Source organism: Podarcis pityusensis (genome assembly GCF_964106645.2).
Source record: "Podarcis pityusensis genome assembly, chromosome: 6".
Taxonomy (NCBI): domain Eukaryota; kingdom Metazoa; phylum Chordata; class Lepidosauria; order Squamata; family Lacertidae; genus Podarcis; species Podarcis pityusensis.
The window spans coordinates 93,594,095-93,615,619 of NC_138030.1; the positions used below are offsets into that span (position 1 = coordinate 93,594,095).

The 21,525-nt window shown below is 44.9% G+C and overlaps 1 protein-coding gene across 3 annotated transcripts in view; it reads right to left on the reverse strand.

Moving 5' to 3' along the window:
• Positions 1 to 7,351, reverse strand: part of RASAL2 (RAS protein activator like 2) — a 221,272-nt gene extending 213,921 nt beyond the window's left edge. For all 3 annotated transcript variants that reach the window (XM_081012036.1, XM_081012035.1, XM_081012034.1), the window contains exon 1: positions 7,177 to 7,351. In XM_081012036.1, the coding sequence (XP_080868162.1) occupies positions 7,177 to 7,336 (160 nt within the window). In that variant the 5' untranslated portion in view covers positions 7,337 to 7,351. The remainder of the gene's footprint in view (positions 1 to 7,176) is intronic.
• Positions 7,352 to 21,525: the final 14,174 nt, after the last annotated feature.

Genomic DNA, 21,525 nt, shown 5'->3' on the forward strand with positions numbered 1-21,525 from the left:
CTGACTGATGCTGTTCCACGGGAGACCGGTGATCGTCCGGAGCCAGTTGGGGGCCTGCCTGATGCCCCCGTCTCCCCAGCAGTATTCCAACAACAGGGTTATGGGCCCAGCACGCTTCCGCTGTGCCACTCCACTTAATTTTAGAAATGAGAAATTGTCAAAATTGGAAGCAAATTGGATTTTTTTTTAGGTTGCATGGATAGTTTTGAGCTAATGGGCTCACTCAGCCAATCTTTAAATTGGCAAGAAAGGTTCTTTCTCACATATGCCCATTTGAGCCAACTGTACTACTTTGCCAAGGTATTGTCTATGACTGAAGAGGCAGTGTTACTTCTAGATCATCTCTTCATAATTATGGGAGTCTAAGAATATTTGTGTTTATGTTCAGTTACTATATCATTGATTTATTGTCTGCTACATAAAACATTCTTTGATAATATAATTGAATTATTTAAAATATTTTTGCAAACTCTCCTCCCCTTAAATGCCAATAGAACTCCAAGAAGTTGCATTATATGTTGGTTTTGTAATACAAACATAAAAACAATACTGAATCAAAAAAATACAGAGTAAAATTTGCCAGAATATCTCCACAAACTTCACATCAATTGGTGGGAGCATGAATAGTAAACTTTTCAGGTTTGTGTGTGATTCAAACATTTTGGAGAGTAGGGTTCAGGAATTACTTCCTTGTTATGGGTATTCTCCTTGCATTGTTGCAATCTGGATAAGGCTTATATGCATGAATGCTTCTGAAAGAGACTTGGGTTGTGTGGAAAATCCAGGAGCTGCTTCTTAACGATCACAAATATAAACTTTTTTGCAAATCCTTTCTGTGCTTGGTTTGTAGCTACAAAATTTGCGTTAAAATGTAATTTCTATTAGATAGTGATAGCTATCTGTTTTAGCATTAAGCATCTAGTTGCAGACTAGAAATACATCCATTCAATTGATGTGGAGCTTGTGAAGATATTCTGGCAAATTTTATTCTGTGTTTTTTTTCAAACAGTTATCTAGAATTTCCTCTTTCCTGTGACATCTAAACAGATTTTTCCAAACCTTGGAAAAAAGCAGTAGCTTTTTAAGTATTCACAATCATACTCATCAGCCAGTCATTTGTGTATTCAATCACTGGCAGCAATCATGCAAAGTTCAGAAAAAATAAAAGAGCGACTGGTGAAATGGGAAAACATGTTTAGTTGATTTAGGGCTCCTACTGAAGAGAGAGCAAGCAAAGACCTTGGAGTCACATTGAAAGCACATCCCATAGTGAAGCCCTTCCTTTGCACACACACCACGGTCACACTGCCAGCCTATCACCGCAGCTGGTTATTATGATGCATTATTTGCAAATCCATTTCCCAGTGCCTACAAATACAAGCTGTATAGCCTCTATAACTGGAGGAGTCCCTGAATGAGCTCCCTGGACAGATGCAAGCTGAAAAGCACACAGTACCTAGCACATATACAAGATTAATCAGCTCTGAGAAGTGGCCAACAATTTCGTTTCAAATTAAGTAACTGCTTCTTCTAACCAAGCTATTTTTGAGCAAAGTACCTTTCAATTGCAACAATTGGAAAATCCACTCTCTGTATCTGTAAGGACACATGGGGAAAACTGAACCATGGGTGGCTATTATATTAATAGATCCCCTGACTGCAATGTTAGAAGAGTGATGCTTAGCATTTCTTACACAAGACAGGCTTCCCCTCCAGAGTCATTCATGGCACAGAGTGGTGTTAGCCATTCCCAATATTTACTGGGAAATACAGATCGCAAAGGTCAGACTTAGAGACCATTTCCCTTTGCTCAGTGGGCATACTTACTCACTAACTACAAAAAGCTCCACCGTTCTATAAATATCCACATACTAAAAACTACATTTAGTTGTACACCAGCATGGAATTGTTTTGATTTGATTGCTAATGCACAGAAACATATCCAGGTCACTCTATGCAAGACAAGAACAGGATTAAAATGATCTGAATATATATATATACTTCAACCTAATTTAAATAAAACAGGATACTGTGGAAAGGAAGCATATACTTTATTTCCCCCTAAACAACTGAACTTGCCATTTCTGTAGTTCATTTTGATATTAACCGGAAATAATTACTTGTTGCCTTTGGGTTACAGAATCACTTCTTAGCCCAATCATGCTTGAAAAATCATTGTATTTTTTCATAGTTTTTAAAGTTGAAATGTTTTTGTATCTGTGCAGCTTACATCAGCAGCCTTTATCTTCTGGTTAGCTAATTACAGTCTATTGCTGAACAAAAATCCTATGACTTCATCAACATTTTACATGTAGCTAACTGGAGTATTCATCACTCCCTATGTGGATTCTCAGTGTTGCACCTTAAAGCAGACATATTTGGCGTGTGTGCACATACAAACTCATCAAACAAACAGATTCTCATTTCTGTTTAACATACTATATTAGGAAGCAGGAAGGACTCAGACTTTACAGTAAGCCCCCCCCAAAGGCAAAGAAACAACAATTAAAGCTTCCTCAAAAAAAACTAGGACATTGCCTGACAACCCACATTCTTGCTCATAACAAAGGAACGTATAGCCAAAGCACAAAGGAAAATAGAGGAAACTGAGCCTATGTAAACCTACAGCAGGCTACTAAGGCCCTAGGGAGAGTGAATCCCAGTGATAATTAACAGAAGGAACAGGAAACCCTGTACACTGTACACTCGGGTTGCGAATGTGATCCATGTGGGATGCACGTTCGCAACCTGCAGTGTCCGCAACCCTCAGCGGTGAGTCTGTGCACGCACAGGTTGCAATTCGGCGCATCTGCGCATGCATAAAGCATGATTTAGCGCTTCTGCGCATGCACATCCGCTGAAGAAGAAGAAGAAGAAGAGTTTGGATTTGATACCCCGCTTTATCACTACCCTAAGGAGTCTCAAAGCGGCTAACATTCTCCTTTCCCTTCCTCCCCCACAACAAACACTCTGTGAGGTGAGTGGGGCTGAGAGACTTCAGAGAAGTGTGACTGGCCCAAGGTCACCCAGCAGCTACATGTGGAGGAGTGGAGACGCGAACCCGGTTCCCCAGATTACGAGTCTATCGCTCTTAACCACTACACCACACTGGTAACCCGTTCCAGTACTTCCAGGTTTCGGCAGTCCACAACCTGAAAAAATGCAACCTGAAGTGTCTGTAACCCGAAGTATGACTGTATTCTGAGCACTGGTGAGGAGGTATGAGGAGAAGATACAAATCTCCGTTCAGACCCACACGGTGATAGAAAAAATAATAAGGAAGAACTTGTGCCCTCTCTGGCAAATATGCAAACCTTAGTGTGAAGGGTTTCACTTGAGAACATTTGTTCTACACAAGAGAAGCTCCAGGCTATTTCTTCTTATGGCATGCTCCCATAGGAACTACACTGGACTTTTGGTGTAGGGGGCTCTCTTCAAGGGATACACACATCACTAGAGGAAACACCAAACATAACAATGAACCAGAAATGGAGACAATGAACTTCTAGGCAAGTAAACGCCCTGCTGGTACATGGACCCCTCAGGGCTCATCTCCGTATTCTTCTTTCAGAGAAGTAGTCAGTGGCACCAACCAACCTCTTGTAAGACAATGAAGGCAAAGGTAGTAATTGCATGTCTTGAGTAGAAGACAGCTTTTGTCCCACATATTCTGCACTTTTAATAACAGTACCCCTACTTTGTAGGGGATGTGGGTGGCGCTGTGGTCTAAACCACTGAGTCTACGGCCACTAAACCACTGAGTCTACGGTCAGCGGTTCGAATCCTCGCGACGGGGTGAGCTCCCGTTGCTCGGTCCCAGCTCCTGCCAACCTAGCAGTTCGAAAGCACGTCAAAGTGCAAGTAGATAAATAGGTATTGCTCCGGTGGGAAGGTAAATGGTGTTTCCGTGCGCTGCTCTGGTTTCTCCAGAAGTGGCTTAGTCATGCTGGCCACATGATCCAGAAAAAACCGTCTGCGGACAAACGTCGGCTCCCTTGGCCTGTAAAGCGAGATGAGCGCCGCAACCCGAGTTGTTCGTGACTGGACTTAACTGTCAGGGGTCCTTTACCTTTTTACCTCTACTTTGCTACTAACATGAGTTTGACCAAACTGCGGGAGGCACTGCCTGGCGTGCTCTGGTCCATGGGATCACGAAGAGTCGGACATGACTAAACAGCAACATCTCTACTTTTCTCCATGTATGTAAATGGGAGCCAATTTTTTAAAAAAGAGGAAGGTGCTATGATGTCCAACACTGTGAAGCTGAAACCTCAACCCTGACACAAGTGACCTCAACATCAGGTCTTCCCCTAACTTAATGCCAATCACTTACTGCAGCGCCTTAACTTTCCTCTACAGAAGTCAACAATGGCCATTCACTTTTATGTAATAAACTTTGTCTGCTATAGTGATGGGCATTTTACAGATTTATTAGATGGCAGTTTGTCTAGCAGCCTATATCATTCAAGCACACTGTCTAGCAACATTTATCATATTAGCACACAGTCTCTCATAGTAACAGAAGCCAGTCCAATAAAAATTATCAGCTTACCCATTTCATCTTCCTCATTGTCTACGGCCAACTTGGCAACAACTGTCCACACTTAAGTTTAAAATTTGCCTAGAAGCCCAGCAACATTTAAGCGCTCAGCAAAAGATCTTTATTAGCAAACTATTTAATTGACAAGGAAATCAATAGTTCACTGAGAAGCAAAATACTACCCAGTAAATTAATACTTTAGAACAAAATATGAAGGTACAGAATAACAAAAAAAAACCCAGCCCAGCCCCGATTGCTGTCTTGTTTTAAGACTGAGTCACAATATATTTCTATAATAGAGCGCACAGTATGGCTAAAAAAAGCTGAGTCTGGGAATAGGCAAGGCGTACTGATACAGATTTATTTTGGGAGGTTACATACCAAGGAGGATTTGAAAAAGAAATAGGAAATAACACTGTGTCTTGTACATCAGCCAGATCACTAAAGAATTTAACATCCTTTTTCCAGGCTCTCATCAACCTTTTCTATAAATAAGGATGCCAGTTGAATGCAAGTCAGTAAGTACAAAACCACAAGATGAACAATGTCAGTATCTTCTAGCAACTCATTAATAGTCATCCAAAATCCAGCTGGAAAGGGAAGAAAATGAAGCTTTCCTCACACTGCTTCTCTTCTTGACTTCTTGCAAGCACAAAGGACTTAAATACCGATTACAAAATGATAGCATTCCACATCTAGATCCTGGGGAGCTTTCAACTGAGCATCCTGTACTTGACTTATTCAAAACTAGTACAAAGGGCAGTTTGCTAATAATTATCAGCTTCTTAACATTTTAGAATACATTGAATAATTAGAGAGGAGTGTTTCCTGTCATATAATCACAGAATTGTTGAGTTGGAAGGGATCCTGAGAGCCATCTAGTCCAACCCCCTGCAATGCAGAAATGTTTTGCCCAAGGTCTGTCAGCACATGTGTTCAAGTTACAGGCTTGGTTGTTTAAAGCCTATGAATTTAAAAACAAATAAGCCACTATTTAGGCTGCAGTCATGCAGTATGCACAGTTACCCAGAAGTAAACACAACTGAACTTAATGAGCTTATTTCCGAGTAGATGTCCAACTTTAAAACTGATATTAGTTATGTGTTCAACCATAAACAATCCAATTGTGGTTGCAATTTCCCGAAGTTCAGAGTGACATGAACATGTGATATTTTTGCTCATTTATCAGTATTTCAACTTGCTGCTGGGTCTGTTGGAATAAATACCCAGAGATCAGACGATGAGACTGTATGCAACGGCACATTCTGCAACCTAATCTGTTCTTCTGCAAGCATGATTTCTGAAATTAACGGGTCGGCTCTTTCTAAAAGGGTGGGGAGGAAGCTAGGAAGAAGCAGTGCCAGGAGGTGGGTATCTCTCTCACACACACTCCTAAGAAGTTACTTTGTTTTTTTTTTATCTTTTTATTTCCATAAAAAGCAGCTTCCACTAAGGAATTCTCTTAACCCTTTGGTTGGTGATCAGTCCATGTTCTGAGGCAGTAATATGCAGCCAAGCCAGTACCTGCCCAGAGGAAAATTTTCATGGACACAAAGAAATGAGTACATCCGTAATAATCAAAATGCTTATCAAAGACATTATTGGATATTGCCACAAGGAAGGTAGAGAAGCAGGTTTCATACAACAGGGTTAGCAGTACAGAAGTTCCAAACAAAATTTTGCCATAAGCAACCATGGGAAGATACTTCATATGAAGGTCACTAGTCAGTCCAGAAGTATGATACAAAATAAAAGAAGCATCACTATTATTGGCCAGTCAACATTTGTCTTAAGCAGCCTTGGGGCAACCTTGGGGCAGATACAAAAAGGAGCTGTCTGAAAACGGAAAAGAAAAACATTAGAAAGACTGTGCTGGGAAAGAGCGCAGGGTCAAGTGTTTCCAAACCAGTGGGTTGAAACCTGACGGTTAAGTTGCCAATATCAGGATCAGCGTTGCCCTCCATGGCGTTAAGAAAGGTCCAGGAAGAAGACTCACATATGGCCCTAAAGCAAAGGCACATCATCTTAATAAAAGGTTTAAAGGCATCCCAGGCTGCTGAAGGTGAACGCACAACAGCTGTTTTGTGCTTATGAGAGGGAGAAGATACGATGGGGGGGGGGGAGGTATCAATGCAAAAAAAAAAAAAAAAAAAAGGTCCAGGGCGTGTGAGGGGTTTGGTTAGCGGCACCCTGGAGTCACACCTTGAAACACACCTGAGATAACAGACGGGGGGGGGTGCGTCTCCAGGTAGATCGGCGCTGGAGTGCCAACTCTTCCATCTTTGAAACCAAGCAGGGGGCGGCGGCTGTATACTTACCTGGCGGCGCTTCACAATACGGGGTTATGAATGGGGTGCGAGATGTGAATAGCGGGGGGGGGGTGTGTGGTGGAGAGAGAAAATAGAGTATCTCCCACCTCCTCCCCGGATCCAGATCCGTGAGTCGGGGGGGTGGCAGAGAGGGGGGGTAGGTCGCATCCAGGCGGAGAGGAAGGGGAAAACCCACCTTTTAGGCGGGAGAACCGGGAGGAGGTGATATTGGGGGGGGATGGAGAGGGGGGGACACCGCGTCCAGGGGGAGCCGAAGGGGGCGTGTGAGGGGCTCGGGGGGGCGGGTATCCCCCCCCCGCTCCTTACCGTAGACGCGGAGCCAGCCCTGCAGCTGGCACACCGACTCCCTCAGGATCCTCTCCAGCGTGCTGGCCGCCCCGGCCAGGTCGGCGGGCCCCGGCAGGGAATTCCTGAGGCGCTCCAGGCAGCCCTCCGCCGCTTCCGCCGAGGGCGCGCCGGGCTCCATCCTGCCGCCGCCGCCGCCGCCGGCTGCTCCCCTCCGCCGGACGCCCCGCTCCTCGGTCACTGCACGCCGCCGCCCCGCGCCGGCTCCATCCCGCGCCCGGCGCCGCCTCCCCGCTCCCGCCGCCCGGGCTCCGCCGCCGCCGCTTCTCCCTCAGACCCGGCGGCATCGGCGGGCGGCATTCCCAGGGAGGGAGGCGCGAGCAATGGATCGCCGAGCCAGCCGGCCGGGCTCCCCGCCTGAGGCAACGGCGTGGGCAGGCAGAGGACGGGCGGGGGGGGGGGGGAGCTCGGCCAGGCGCACTCAATCGCCCATCGACGCGCACCTACAGGCTCGGACGCGCACTCCCCCCCCCCAGCCTTCTCGCGGTAGAGGCCGCGGATTGGTTGTATGCAAATGAAGGAGGGCGCCCCGAGGGGGTGGATTGGCTGTATGCAAATGAAGAAGGGCGCCTGGGGACTCGTAGTTGGTTCGCCGCAGTTGGCGGCGGCGGCTGCTGTTGCTTAGCTGGGATATTTATTTATTTATTTATTTATTTACTTATACGCCGCTTGGTTGTTAGAAAGACGGTTTACAAAAAGACGAGGCAGTAAAAGCAGAGGAAACTTCACAGCCCTCCATTAAAAACACACACGTTGTTGTTTAGTCGTTTAGTCGTGTCCGACTCTTCGTGCCCCCATGGACCAGAGCATGCCAGGCACTCCTGTCTTCCACTGCCTCCTGCAGTTTGGTCAAACTCATGCTGGTAGCATCGAGAACACTGTCCCACTATCTCGTCCTCTGTCGTCCCCTTCTCCTTGTGCCCTCCATCTTTCCCAGCATCGGGGTCTTTTCTAGGGAGTCTTCTCTTCTCATGAGGTGGCCAAAGTCTTGGAGCCTCAGCTTCAGGATCTGTCCTTCCAGTGAGCGCTCAGGGCTGATTTCCTTCGGAATGGAGAGGTTTGATCTTCTTGCAGTCCATGGGACTCTCAAGAGTCTCCTCCAGCACCATAATTCAAAAGCATCAATTCTTTGGCGATCAGCCTTCTTTATGGTCCAGCTCTCACTTCCATACATCACTACTGGGAAAACCATAGCTTTCACACACACACGTTCAAATGCTGCTGCGGGAGATTGCAGGGAGATCCAGGCAACGCTTCTCTGCGTTTCCTTCAGAGACGAGGCGCAGAGGAGACGGGTGTCTTTGTCAAGAAGCAAAGATCACCAGTGGTGAAGCAATGATTATTCAACATCAACTTCGTTGGACTGGTCATGTTGTGCGGGTGCCTAATGATCGTCTCCCAAAGCCACTACAGTGGTACCTCGGGTTACATATGCTTCAAGTTACAGACTCCGCTAACCCAGAAATAGTACCTCGGTTTAAGAACTTTGCTTCAGAATGAGAACAGAAATTGTGCTCCAGTGACGCGGCGGCAGCAGGAGGCCCCATTAGCTAAAGTGGTCCTTCAGGTTAAGAACAGTTTCAGGTTAAGAACGGACCTCCGGAACGAATTAAGTGCTTAACTTGAGGTACTATTGTACTCTATTCCGAACTTAAAAATGGAAAGCGTAATGCTGGTGGTCAACAAAAGAGGTTTAAAGACTCTCTCAAGGCAAATCTAAAAAAATGTAGTATAAACACTGACAATTGGGAAACACTGGCCTGCGAGGGCTCCAGTTGGAGAACAGCCTTTACCAAAGGTGTCGTGGACTTTGAAGACACTTGAACTCAGGACGCAAGGGAGAAACGTGCTAAGAGGAAGGCACACTTGGCAAATCCACACTGTGATCATCTCTCGCCCGGAAACCAATGTCCCCACTGTGGAAGGATGTGTGGATCCAGAACCGGCCTCCACAGTCCCTTACGGACTCACTGTTAAAACTGTGTTTATGGAAGACAATCTTACTTGGCTACAAGTGATCGCCAAAGTTCGCTTGATTTGCGCATCTATAAAATCTTAGCCAGCCATGGAAGGGCTCACAGCATCAACACCCCAAAAAAGCTCTTCTTTCTCCCACAGCCTTCGATTTGGACAGAAATCAAGCATCGTGCTCAAACTCTCTCTCTGGCTTGCTGCTTTTCCTTTAGTTCACATCACAGCCCCTCAACTGTGCTTCACCCACTAGCTGTGTCCTTCTAGGATTTCTTAAATTGAGGGAGGGGCACACCCATTTGTCATCTCGCACAGAGCCCCCATTCCTTTGTTCTCTTCATAGCCCAGCACCCAGGGGATCAACGCGGGAAGCGTATATTTTAACACTTGCTGGGGTCCAGGGGTTAGAGGAGTCTCAACTCCCGCACCCCAAACTCATAGCAAAACCAAAACAGATTATAATTACCTCAGATTTCTGAGCATCTGGATAGGCTTGCCTGTACAAGAACGTTTTTTAGAAGGCACTGAAGGGAGCACAGTGCTTTTCACTACCTGGGTCTTGAAGCAGATTACAATTATGAAAAAGTTTTGATTTAAAACATCAATCTCCAAAATTTAGAACCTCAGAAATTTAAAATTAAATAAATTACACAATATCCTTGAGAGAATTTAAAACGGAGAAACATTAATAAAGCAAAGACCTGAAAAAACATGGTTTTAACTAAGTGCAAAAAACTCAGCAGTCTCTTTCAGTTGATACATGTTCAGGGTTCAGCAAGGACAAAAATGGAATACCTGAGGGGTTTCTTTTATAATTATCTACAGCTCATTTTATTTTTTAGGGTGGTTAACAAACTTTTTTATATGTCTTGTACCTATTGTTACTTACAAATCTGTATTTTACTAATCAACCAAAGTGGTCCAGATTGCATTGCCTCAGAAGCAGACACAAAGCTTCAGCTGTGCAATTAATGTCTCTCTTGTGGCAAGTAACATGCATAGTTATTGACCCTTTGTCGCAGTAGCAACTTGAAATTTGTTTAGCATCAAGCCAAGGGTTATCTAATTAAGGATACACAACTCCTCCTACACTTCATCTTAAGCGTGTTGGAAAAGCTTGCTCTTGCATTTGTGACATTTGGGTTGTTTCTACTGTGGCTTTGGGGATTTCTGGCTTGCTGAAATCAATGCCCTCTTTGACATACAGAGCAACACCCTTTCTGTTATATCCTTCCCTGCCCTTCCTATAGAGTTTATAACCAGAGATAACTGTGTCCCACTGTTTCTCTTCATTCCATTGTGCTCACTGTATCAATGCCATCATATAAGACCAAGCACTCCAGTTTACCTATCTTGGCTTGGAGTCTTCTACCTTCCTAAAAAGTGGGATTTTGGACTGGGAGATGTTTGCTTACGTGGCAGTCTCAATTAGCTCACTTCATAATTTTGCAGAGTTCCTTTCTGTGATCACACCCATAACCCACCCACCCAGATGGTGGAACCTCAGTGGCTGGACTATAGAATATAGACCCTCCAACATTTCTCGAATGAAAATAGGGACATCCTAAGGAAAAGCAGGACATTCCAGGATCAATTCCGGGACTGTCCCTGGAAAATAGGGACACTTGGAGGGTCTGTGGTAAGGGGTATTTATTTAATGTGGTTAGTAGTTTTAACCCTTGTGTGATTTCCCCCCTCTGCGATCTATGAAAGCTAAGACTTCAAGCAACATTAGAATATAGTCTTGGTAGTGGCCACCCCAATCTCTGCCTAGCATTGTGCAAGATTCCAAGGGGCCTTGGCACTCAACCAGGGAAAACGAGACACAGTGGAGTCTGCAGTGCCTTTGAAATATGATTTATTTACACATATTTACACTTGAAGCTTTCAATGGAGAGAGAACGCACAGCATTCATATCTCAGGAGGAGCTCGTTTCTTCACAGCAGCCCAGGATTGGATTCTGATAAATCTCTGTGCCTCTTACCCAGCCTTCCTTCAGCCAGCTCACCAAGATGGTTCTGGCCTTCACAGCAGCTCATGGAGTTTTCCCGCTTCATCCCCCAACTCTAAAGTTCAAAAGGACACATTTTTCTTGTGTGACATCATGCCCTCCCCACCACTGTCACACTGATGGGTTAATTACTTGCTTTATGTTTTTGTTTTTAATTCTTAAAAGGACTTCTATGACAGGTGGGGTCCTAGTCTGGAAAAGAAGTTTAGCCTGTATTTTTCACTGGCCTGACATCTTCACTTCAGTAATCCTCATATTATCTACATTCCACCATTTATTAATTTCTAACATTCACTAACTCTAGAAGTTATGGGTGCCCAGGCACCCTGAATCTATTACCCCAGATCTAGAGCCTGGTACGTGTTTGACTGTCTTGCCTATAGTGGCGCTAGGGGTGGAATAGTATCAGTACCTAAATAGGTTGACATATGCTGAACATCAACTGTTAAATATCACTGGCTGCCAAATGCCCTTCCATTTGTGATCTCACCATACTTAAGGGAGACAGCACATTTTTGTGTGTTCTACATCTTCCTTGACTCCTTTCATAATGGAAGCAAGGGTCAAGCTTTGAACTTTAAACTCAGAATGGAGTCCTGAATGTGCACATATTAATCTCCATTCCAAAACCAACAAGGCAAGTATAACTTTACAATATATTTTGCTTCCCCTACTCCTTTGAAAACAAGTGGGAATTGACCTGGCATTTGAACTTGGAATGTGTCCTGCATTGTGTGTATCAAATTTTACGTTGATATTTTGATCTTTGAAGCACAAGATGGAATACTGAACAGGTGAGCTAAACTCAGCCAGAAAAGTTGACATGGTGTTACAACAACATTATCGCAGCTTTGCAGGCAGATAGGCTGGCACACATAGCTAGAGCTGGAGTGGCTCTCTTCTTGGTCAGCTGCTTCTCTCAGGAGCAGCTGTGTGGAACAGCTTAGAGGTGGCTTCAGGGGGACATCCTGGACTTGCTGCAGGCAATAGTTGAAGGAAGGACATTGCCAATGTTGAGCTGCTCTCAATAGAGCATGAGCTCAGTTTTGAAAAGCCTCTTATTTCTGCCACTGAGCCCTGGGCCCTTGCCAGGACACCAATTATGTAAGATTAGATTTGAAAACTGCCCTGCCTTGCCAAATCAGCACAGTTGGCCATTGTGGAGCTGATAAACCAAATTTGTTTAAAAAACTCTAAATTATGATACGTATCAGGGGACATCTTTCTCCTTTACATCTGCAGGTGAGGCAGTGGAAGTGTTGGACCAGCGTCTTGCCTTGGTAATGGACTGGATGAGAGCCAACAAACTGAAACACGGTCCAGATAAGTCTGAGGCACAGTTAGTGGGCAGTTCCACAGACCAGATGGCTGCTCTTGATGGGGCTACATTGCCTCTGAAGGAGCAGGTACATAGCTCGGGGGTACTCCTGGATCCATTGCTGTCACATGAGGCTCAGGTGGCCTCAGTGGCTCGGAGTTCCTTCCATCAGCTTCAGCTGGTGGCCCAGCTACACCCCTATCTGGACAGGGATAGCCTAACTACTCTTGTCTATTCTCTGGTAACATCTGCGTTAGATGACCGCAACACACTATATACATGGAACAACCTCTTAAGGCGTTTCCTCCTCTTTTCAAGGAGTAGGGAATTGCTTTTATCAGCCTCATATTACACAGTAATTTCCTAACACAGCAGTGGGGAAACTGAGGCCCTCCAAATGTTGGACTGCAGCTTTTGTCAGCCATGGCTGCCATGCAATGGTGGAAGATGTCCAGTGAACCTGGCAGGGCTGCCAGTCATGGGGTGTGGCCAGAGAAGTTACAGGGGCATGGGTAGTCCCCTTTTTTTCTCCCCATCCTCATCACTTGCCAATATTGCCATTGTTCAAGTACTAAACACCTAACTTACCATTAGGTAAGGTTTACTTTCCTGCATCCATTGTGTCCTCAATAAATCAGCCAGCAGAGTTCTTCAGGGTGCTTCGTAAGCTGTTGATGCCTATATTGCTGGATATCCGGGACACCTCAAATACCCTCTGTGAGTTGCTTGCTAGGCATTTTGAGGACAATCTCTGTAGCGAGCTAGATGTCATGACCAATGCGATCCCAGGTGAGGTTTCCAGTGCTCCATCAAGCCCTGTGTTGTCTGATCGGTTTCAGTTTTTGCAGCCTAATGATGTTGGCATGGTGCTTCTGGGCGTGCATCCAGTGACATGCCCTTTGAACCCTCGCCCTTCACAGCTAATTAAAGCGAGCAAGGGAGGGTATTGGAAATATGCTCTCCTAGGGAAAGGACTTGTGTAAGACAAGACATTGCAAGACATGAAATGGCTCTTCAGCCAGATGTGCAAGGCAGGGAAAGGAGAGGCTGTCTGTCTCCAGCCCACCATCCACCTTCCTTGGGAGTCGCCTCCTCCCCCCTTGCCTCAATTCCACACTTTGCTTTCTGCACCTGCGGACGGATTGTGCTTCTTTTCCACTCCTTCCTTCCAAGTCAGATTTTGTTTGCATTAAGAATACAGATAAAAGCTACACTGGGGAAGCATGGGAGTGCCACAGAATGATGATTGTATTGTGTGGAGCCCCTGTTAATTATGAATTAATTATAAATTACCAGGCACAGCATTTCACTGCGAAACTAAATACTTCATCTGGAAGTGGCCCCACATAGGGATGTTGCTGTTAACCTGCATTTATTCAAATTGGTGATGTCTTCCAGCTAGATAACCATAGCCTTGTTGTTTTGCCTGCTGCCATACCCGCTCTCACTTTGTGGGCTGAAATTGTTGTGTTGGATAATAAAGAGCTATCGTGGCTTACTGTCCTGTTTTCCACCTCTGTATTTAATAATTGTGGTAATTATTATTTTAGATAACCCATTATTATAGAATGCTTTATGCTGTAGTGACACAGGAATGGCTCAACTACCCATAGTTTGTCAGATTAAAAGGTTGCAACCCATTAGATATATAAAATGCCCCTGGTTTATTTATATTTCGTTGTTGTTGACATTTTTTGCTCCTTTGTTTCTGGGAAGCAGTTGGAACGGGACCCCTCCAGTCTAATCTGGTGCTTTATAACCCAGTATAAACCTCAATGTAAAAGAATACAGTACTAAACTTTACTAGATTAGCATAACCCTAGTGAGTAGTATCTCCATTTGTTTTAAATTGTTAGGTTGTGTTTTCCTCTCCATATTTTATTTTTGGTTTGAACAAAAAACTTCTTTTGTTGTTGCTTCGAACACCTGTGCTTCATACATCTGTTAATATACAGATTAGTTGATCATATAAGCATTGTAATTTGCAACTTTTAAAGAATCAAATTAAATTTGCACAAAAAATGGTAGGTGCCCGGCCCCTTAATGGGTGCTGGAGCACCCAGGGCCCCAGGGCCTATGCTAACCTCAGACTAAGCCCCCTTGAACTCAGTGTGACTTTCTTCTGAACAGACATGGGTAGGCTTGTGCTGTTGTGCATTAATTTCAGTGAGTCTACTCTGAGTAAAACTTACCTGAATACCAAACCTGCACCTATTAAAGTTCTATTAAAAGACTCCATTGTGTGCTCAGTTATATCCCATTAAACATCACCATCTTGAAATTAGTAAGCATGGTAATTGTTGGCAGATTCAAAAATAAAGTGCTTATTTTGTTCATATGTTCTGGGGAAGAACCAAACTCAGAACTCATCTCACTATGGCTGAAATCCTATACTTAGGTGGGATGCATGTATCTGAACCAGTTGGACCTACTTCTGAGTAAACATTCATTGGACTACATGTCTGCTCCCTTAAAACGATGATTCCACATACAGTTTCATTCTGGGCCATAGACTAGACCTGGATTTGGTTCCTCCCATGCTTTGCCAGAATACTGCCAGTCCAGACTGACAAAGGCAGTATTTTCAGAGGAAGATTGTAAAGCATATCATTGTGCTATAAATCAAGCTATGATGCTTATAAATCAAGGTATGATGCTTTATTTTCATGAAACTGCTCTATATACTGCTGCTAGTGAACAATTGTAACAGTAATAATTATTGTGATTTTGAGAAAGATATAAACAAAGGCAAGTATTTTGAAAGGGCTGACCTTGCGGCTGTGAGGGACACAATAGCATGTTAACTAGTAAAAGGATGGTTTAGAAATTGGAGGTGGCTTCATTATTCTGTGCTCAACTGTCCTTCTGCACTGGAGGTCCACCACGCTCGTAGAAATGAAGTGGGGAGGTTCAGGCAACTCCCATTTATAGCCAAGCAAGCGACATGCCTGAGATTCTTTGAATGTAAGAAGCAAAAACTGTCCTGTTCACATATCCAACATTTTAACCAACCAAATCCACAAGCAGCTATTGCGCTTTGAATGTGGACCGTCCACTGTGAGGACTATGTTGTGTTTCTTCTTATTACTTATAAGTGTTTGACTATAGTGTGGTGCTTTGCAGATTAATATTGGGGTGGGGGGAGTATTTTCTACAATTTCAGTTTCAACAGTTGGATATGTCAGACTTGGTTCATTTCAAGTAGCAAGTAGGAAACTAAGGTGGTTTGGGAAAGGCAAAGGCAGGTTCAAAGTGAAGCAGAAGTAAGAAAAGCGCATTATTATTTTTAAAATTCAACAAACAATCAAATCCCTGCATGTCTGCTTCCATATGCTTCTGTTTCTTGAACACCAGCCAGCCAGGCAACATGACAAACCTCCTCTGAATCTGAGGAAACTTCCCAAAGAAGTTTGTGACGTGACACATTCAAGGTCAGAAATCCCACTGGGCAGGCTCAAACCCTTAGGCACACTAAATTTGCTCTTTGGAGCCAGGCTGCAAAAACGTGTAAGTCAGTTTTGGTAAGGAACTGTTGGAGGTCTGTTGCTATATATTGTGAAGGTGATATTTGACAAGCATTATGTGTTTAACCCAATTAAAGCAGTTCCTACGTTTCCTAAGCTGCTTGTTCTTTCTAATAATAATAATAATAATAATAATAATTCTAGCTACTTTCCATCCATTATCTGTGGCAGAAGTTATTTTTGCAGTGAATGTAGTGTAAAGGAATGGATCTTGCAGGAACTAGGGTCTAGAGCAGGGCTGGCCAATGGGCCTTCCACTTGCTTTAGGACTCTTATCTCCCATCAGCCCCAGCCAATGGGAGCCCCAGGAGTCGGGAAGAGTGGGAGTTGCAGTCCAGCAAAATCCAGACGGCACCATGTTGGTTACCACTGGTTTAAAGTAATGGATCTTGAAGACTCTTCCAGGAGATGCCATTTTAAGGAAGTCAGCAGAAATATGAGGGCATTAGGGACTGTACCCCTGCTTGCTTCGCTCATCAACGCCACTTACTTCCACCGCCACCAATTCCCCATCATCAACCCCCTCCCTTTACAGCTTTACACTTATTTATTTCATAAAGTTTATGCACTGCTTGGTTGTAAAAAACCCCAAAAACCCTCAAAACTGTTTGCAGAATGATAAAACAATAAAACTGAGGAAAAACAACCATGTTTTAAAACATACAAAGGTTAAAATACTAAAACAGATTAAAATTACCTAAACTTTCTAAGCATCTGGGTAGGCTTGTCTAAACAAGAACATTTTTAGCAGACGTCAGAAAGGGACGCTGCAAGAGCACCAATACAAATGTCACTCATGTAAAAAACCCAAAACAGGAAAATGAAAAATTAAAACCAGTGGATACAGTAATAGCTGCTCGTAAGCATACTGAAATGTCTGCACCCCAGGTAAACCTCCCAGGGCACCACGACTGAACTGTCTCTGGCCACCAACTGGCTACATCCCAAAAGCTGGATACTGATTGATGCCTCAGATGGTGAACATAACACCTGGACAGGTCTAAGTGAAACAGTCGACAGGATGTGAAATGTCAGTGGGCTCCCCCCACCCCGTATGACAGTAATATGCAGAAATACATATTTTAACCACTTTTCATTCTTATGCAACCAGTGTGACATATGATTAGGATCCCATCAGGATCCCTTTGACTGAAGACTGTAGGCACAAATAGACCTTGAATGCTATTTGATGGTAGCGGCTCACAGCATCCATACCTTTTTGCAGCAGAGCTTATATCTTTACACCTTCAGCCTTTGGGGTTTGCTCTTCAGTGGCTCCTTGCTTGTAAGAGACCCCCAAAGCACAGCAGCTCTCAAATTACCACCATGCTTGTGTTTAAGCAACCGGTCATTAGGCTGCTGTTGTGCTTGCTTACTATTTCAGAAACATCTCAAGAGTGTTCCCTAGAGAAAGATCAGTGATGAGCAGAGCTGTTTCTGGAACCTTTTGACTCATGAGTTTCTTGGGAAGTCAGTCACAGATATTAGTCATTCCATGAGGCATCTGCAGACAAGAGCGTGACTTGAAGACCAGGATACCAAGGTTTGCCATCTCCAAGGGGAGATGAATAGCTTCTTTGATGAGGGATGGAGGCTGATGTGCAGCCCCGCTGGTGGCAGAGAGGGTTAAATATTTAAAAGCCAAGTCACTGCCATCGCTGCTGCTCTGCCCCTTCATCTCTTGCCAGCAGTCTGCAGGATATATTCTCTGACATTCAATTTCTACCTCTCAAAAGAGGCTGCCGGGTGGCTTTGAAACTCATCGCTGTTTGCTCTTTCCAGTTTCCTCTCCAAATGCTGGGGGGGGGGGGGAGGAAGAGGAGCCACATGTGTATTTCTTGACAAAGTGTCCTCTGAAAGTTTATGGCACAATATAGTGGTTAGTTTTCGAGCACTGCCCACTGCTGTTTTTACTACAACAGACGGACATGGCTACTCTGATTAAATGTACACGTCAAGCACTTCATGACATCATGTTTCTTCCACTGGCCAAATGATGGTTAGAGGTGACACCCAACATTTTGTCTGTTCTGGGACACAGATCACAGTCTAGCCCAGGCATAGGCAAACTCGGCCCTCCAGATGTTTTGGGACTACAACTCCCATCATCCCTGACCACTGGTCCTATTAACTACGGGTGATGGGAATTGTAGTCCCAAAACATTCGGAGGGCCGAGTTTGCCTATGCCTGATCTAGAAACACCCCTGAATCCTGGCCTTGCCATAAATGCTTAGTGTACTATTTGGGGGAGGGGCGGGGGCACAAATGAACAATACGTTGTATTTGAAAAGAAAGTTGCTACATGAAGAACTGCCATTTATTTTCAGAAAGCTCTCCATACAGACCAAAGTAGGAAGGGCTTATAATAGCACCATAAATTATCTAGCCTTCTTGGGAGGATACAAACCCATTTGAAAATGTACCCCTCAAACTCTCTTGTAGCTCTCCCCAGTCAGGTAAGTTGTTTATTTTTTATTTATTTATTAAATTTATATACCGCCCTCAGATAACTGAAAAACTGATAGATTCACATATGAGTCTTGCTTTCAGACATGCATGTTGTACATCCTGCTGACTTCAAGTATCAGCATTTTCAGGCAATAACAATTTTATTCCACCCCCTCCTTGCAGACGGTGGGCAATTCAGGGGCTGCTTCCATTGGGGAGATTTAATTGAGTAGGATTTCTCAACTTCTCTGCCACATGCTTTGCATACAGACAGGGGAGCCCTGCTGCAGTCTCTGCCTCCCCATTTTAAAGGGATCTCAGGTATCAGGGCTGGAAGAGATCTATGCCTTCTAAGATCTTGAAGAGCCACTGCCACCTCAGACAAAACCAGTAAATTATCCTGCGATATCAGGTGGCACCATCTGGAAAAAGCCTAATAGAATTATTATTATTATTTATTACATCTGTATATTGCCCTTTATCTGAAAATCACAGGGTAGTTCACAAGATAAGGAACATAAGAAGTTGTCGTCTTATGTAACAAATGTACATGACACACCAACTATTTTTATTCATTTATTTGTTCATATATACCTGGCCTTTTTCCTTGACAGGGGCTCAAGGCAGCTCACAGATAAAATAGGAACGGCTAAAAACATGGGGTGGGGAGACAATTAAAAAAGCAATTAAACAGTAATAGAATTAAAGCTATATGTAAATATATAAGATCTATAAAAAAACCAGATTACAAATTTAAAAATAAAGGGCACAGTCCTATCATTAGAAGCAATCAGTTCCCCAAAGCGAAGAAAATCTTCACCCGCCAGCAGAAAGACAAGGAGGGAGCCAGTCTGGCTTCTCGTGGGAGGGAATTGCAGAGTCTGGGAGCACCCACAGAGAAGGCCCTGTCCCGCATCCCCACCAAACCTTAACTTCCTCTACCGAGTACACAGGCCTAGCAAATGTGGGTGGGTGACGACCTATTTGGGTTCTTGAATATGCCTCCCTTTGACATTGCAAAGTCCCCACCGGAATCCTCCTGCCAGAGGTGGCCTTGGGATCCTTCTACTAATCTCTCCGGACCACTGCAAAATCTGGGTGACACGGGAGATCCGTGAATAGGATCCCATTTATTTGCATTTTTAAAAGTTAGGGCTAGCGACAGGCCAGATCGAGAGCTTTTGGATGAGAGAGGGGGTGGGGGGGGGACCCAGAAAGATCGGTCCTTGGCACCAGGGCTGGATTTAGGTTTGAGGAGGCCCTAAGCTACAGAAGATAATGGGGCCCTTTATATGCCCAGCTGTCCTTTGTCAACAACAAATTTCCGCTGTTTTTTGTGTTGAATATATGCTATATGGTAATTTATGGACCTAATAGGTATCTAAAGCCATTTGCACATAACAAATAGGAGCCTACACAACACAAAACACTGTTGCTCTATGTAGGTTTTATTTTATTTTATATTTTGGAAATGTACATTTTTCCCCTTTAATTTTCTGGGGGCCCCCGAAGAGAATGGGGCCCTAAGCTATAGCTTGTTTGTTTAGTTGTTTAGTCATGTCCAACTCTTCGTGACCCCATGGACCAGAGCATGCCAGGCACTCCTGTCTTCCACTGCCTCCCGCAGTTTGGTCAAACTCATGCTGGTAGCTTTGAGAACACTGTCCCACCATCTCGTCCTCTGTCGTCCCCTTCTTCTTGCGCCCTCCATCTTCCCCAACATCAGGGTCTTTTCCAGGGAGTCTTCTCTTCTCATGAGGTGGCCAAAGTATTGGAGCCTCAGCTTCACGATCTGTCCTTCCAGTGAGCACTCAGGGCAGATTTCCCTCAGAATGGAGAGGTTTCAAGAGTCTCCTCCAGCACCAGAATTCAAAAGCATCAATTCTTTGGCGATCAGCCTTCTTTACGGTCCAGCTCTCACTTCTATACATCACTACTGGGAAAACCATAGCTTTTACTATATGGACCTTTGTTGGCAAGGTGATGTCTCTACTTTCTAAGAAGAGACAAGTATGTAGCTTGTTTAGCTTATACGTAAATCCGGCACTGCTTGGCACCCGCATTTGCAAGGCTGGGGAGGCGGTGTCCGGGGGGGAGAGGGAGAAAGGAGCGCATCTTCCTCTCCAGGAGACCTTTCCTCCTCTCCCCGTCGGAGAAAGGGAGGCTCCTGGTGCGGAAGGAGAGCAAGGCTCCGTCCGATCCGCTGGATTCAGGAAGAGGAGAAGGAGGAGCGAAGCAGCGCCGGGAATCCGCCCGCCGGGCAGGGGCTCAACTTGCTCCGCAGCGCGACGATGGCGAGGGGAAGCGGGTCCCCGGGGCTGCGCCGCTTTGGGGGAGCCGGGCGCGCTCCCGGGCGGCAGGTGCGAGCTCGGGAACCCGCCCACTGTCGCTTTCCCCCTTCCCTAGCATCAGCCCTGCTCCCCCCGTGAGCGCCCCTCTGAATCCCCTCCAAGGAGCTCGGGGTTGTTGTATACAGGGCTCTCCTCTCCTCCCCATTCCAGCCTAACAACAACCATGTGAGGTAGGTGCGTCTAAGAGATGGTGACTGGCCCAAGTTCACCCAGGGAGCTTCATGGCTGAGGGGGGATTCGAACCTTGCTCTCCCAGATCCTGGGCCGACGTGTCCGACACTCTATTTTACACACACACAAACAATTTTTATTTATTTTCCATTTTATAATATACAGTGGAGCTGAGGCTCCAAGACTTTGGCCACCTCATGAGAAGAGAAGACTCTCTGGAAAAGACCCTGATGCTGGGAAAGATGGAGGGCACAAGGAGAAGGGGACGACCGAGGACGAGATGGTGAGACAGTGTTCTCGAAGCCACCAGCATGAGTCTGACCAAACTGCGGGAGGCAGTGGAAGACAGGAGTGCCTGGCGTGCTCTGGTCCATGGGGTCACGAAGAGTCGGACACGACTAAACGACTAAACAGCAACAACAACAACAATATACAGTGGTACCTCAGGTTAAGTACTTAATTCATTCCGGAGGTCCGTTCTTAACCTGAATCACCACTTTAGCTAATGGGGCCT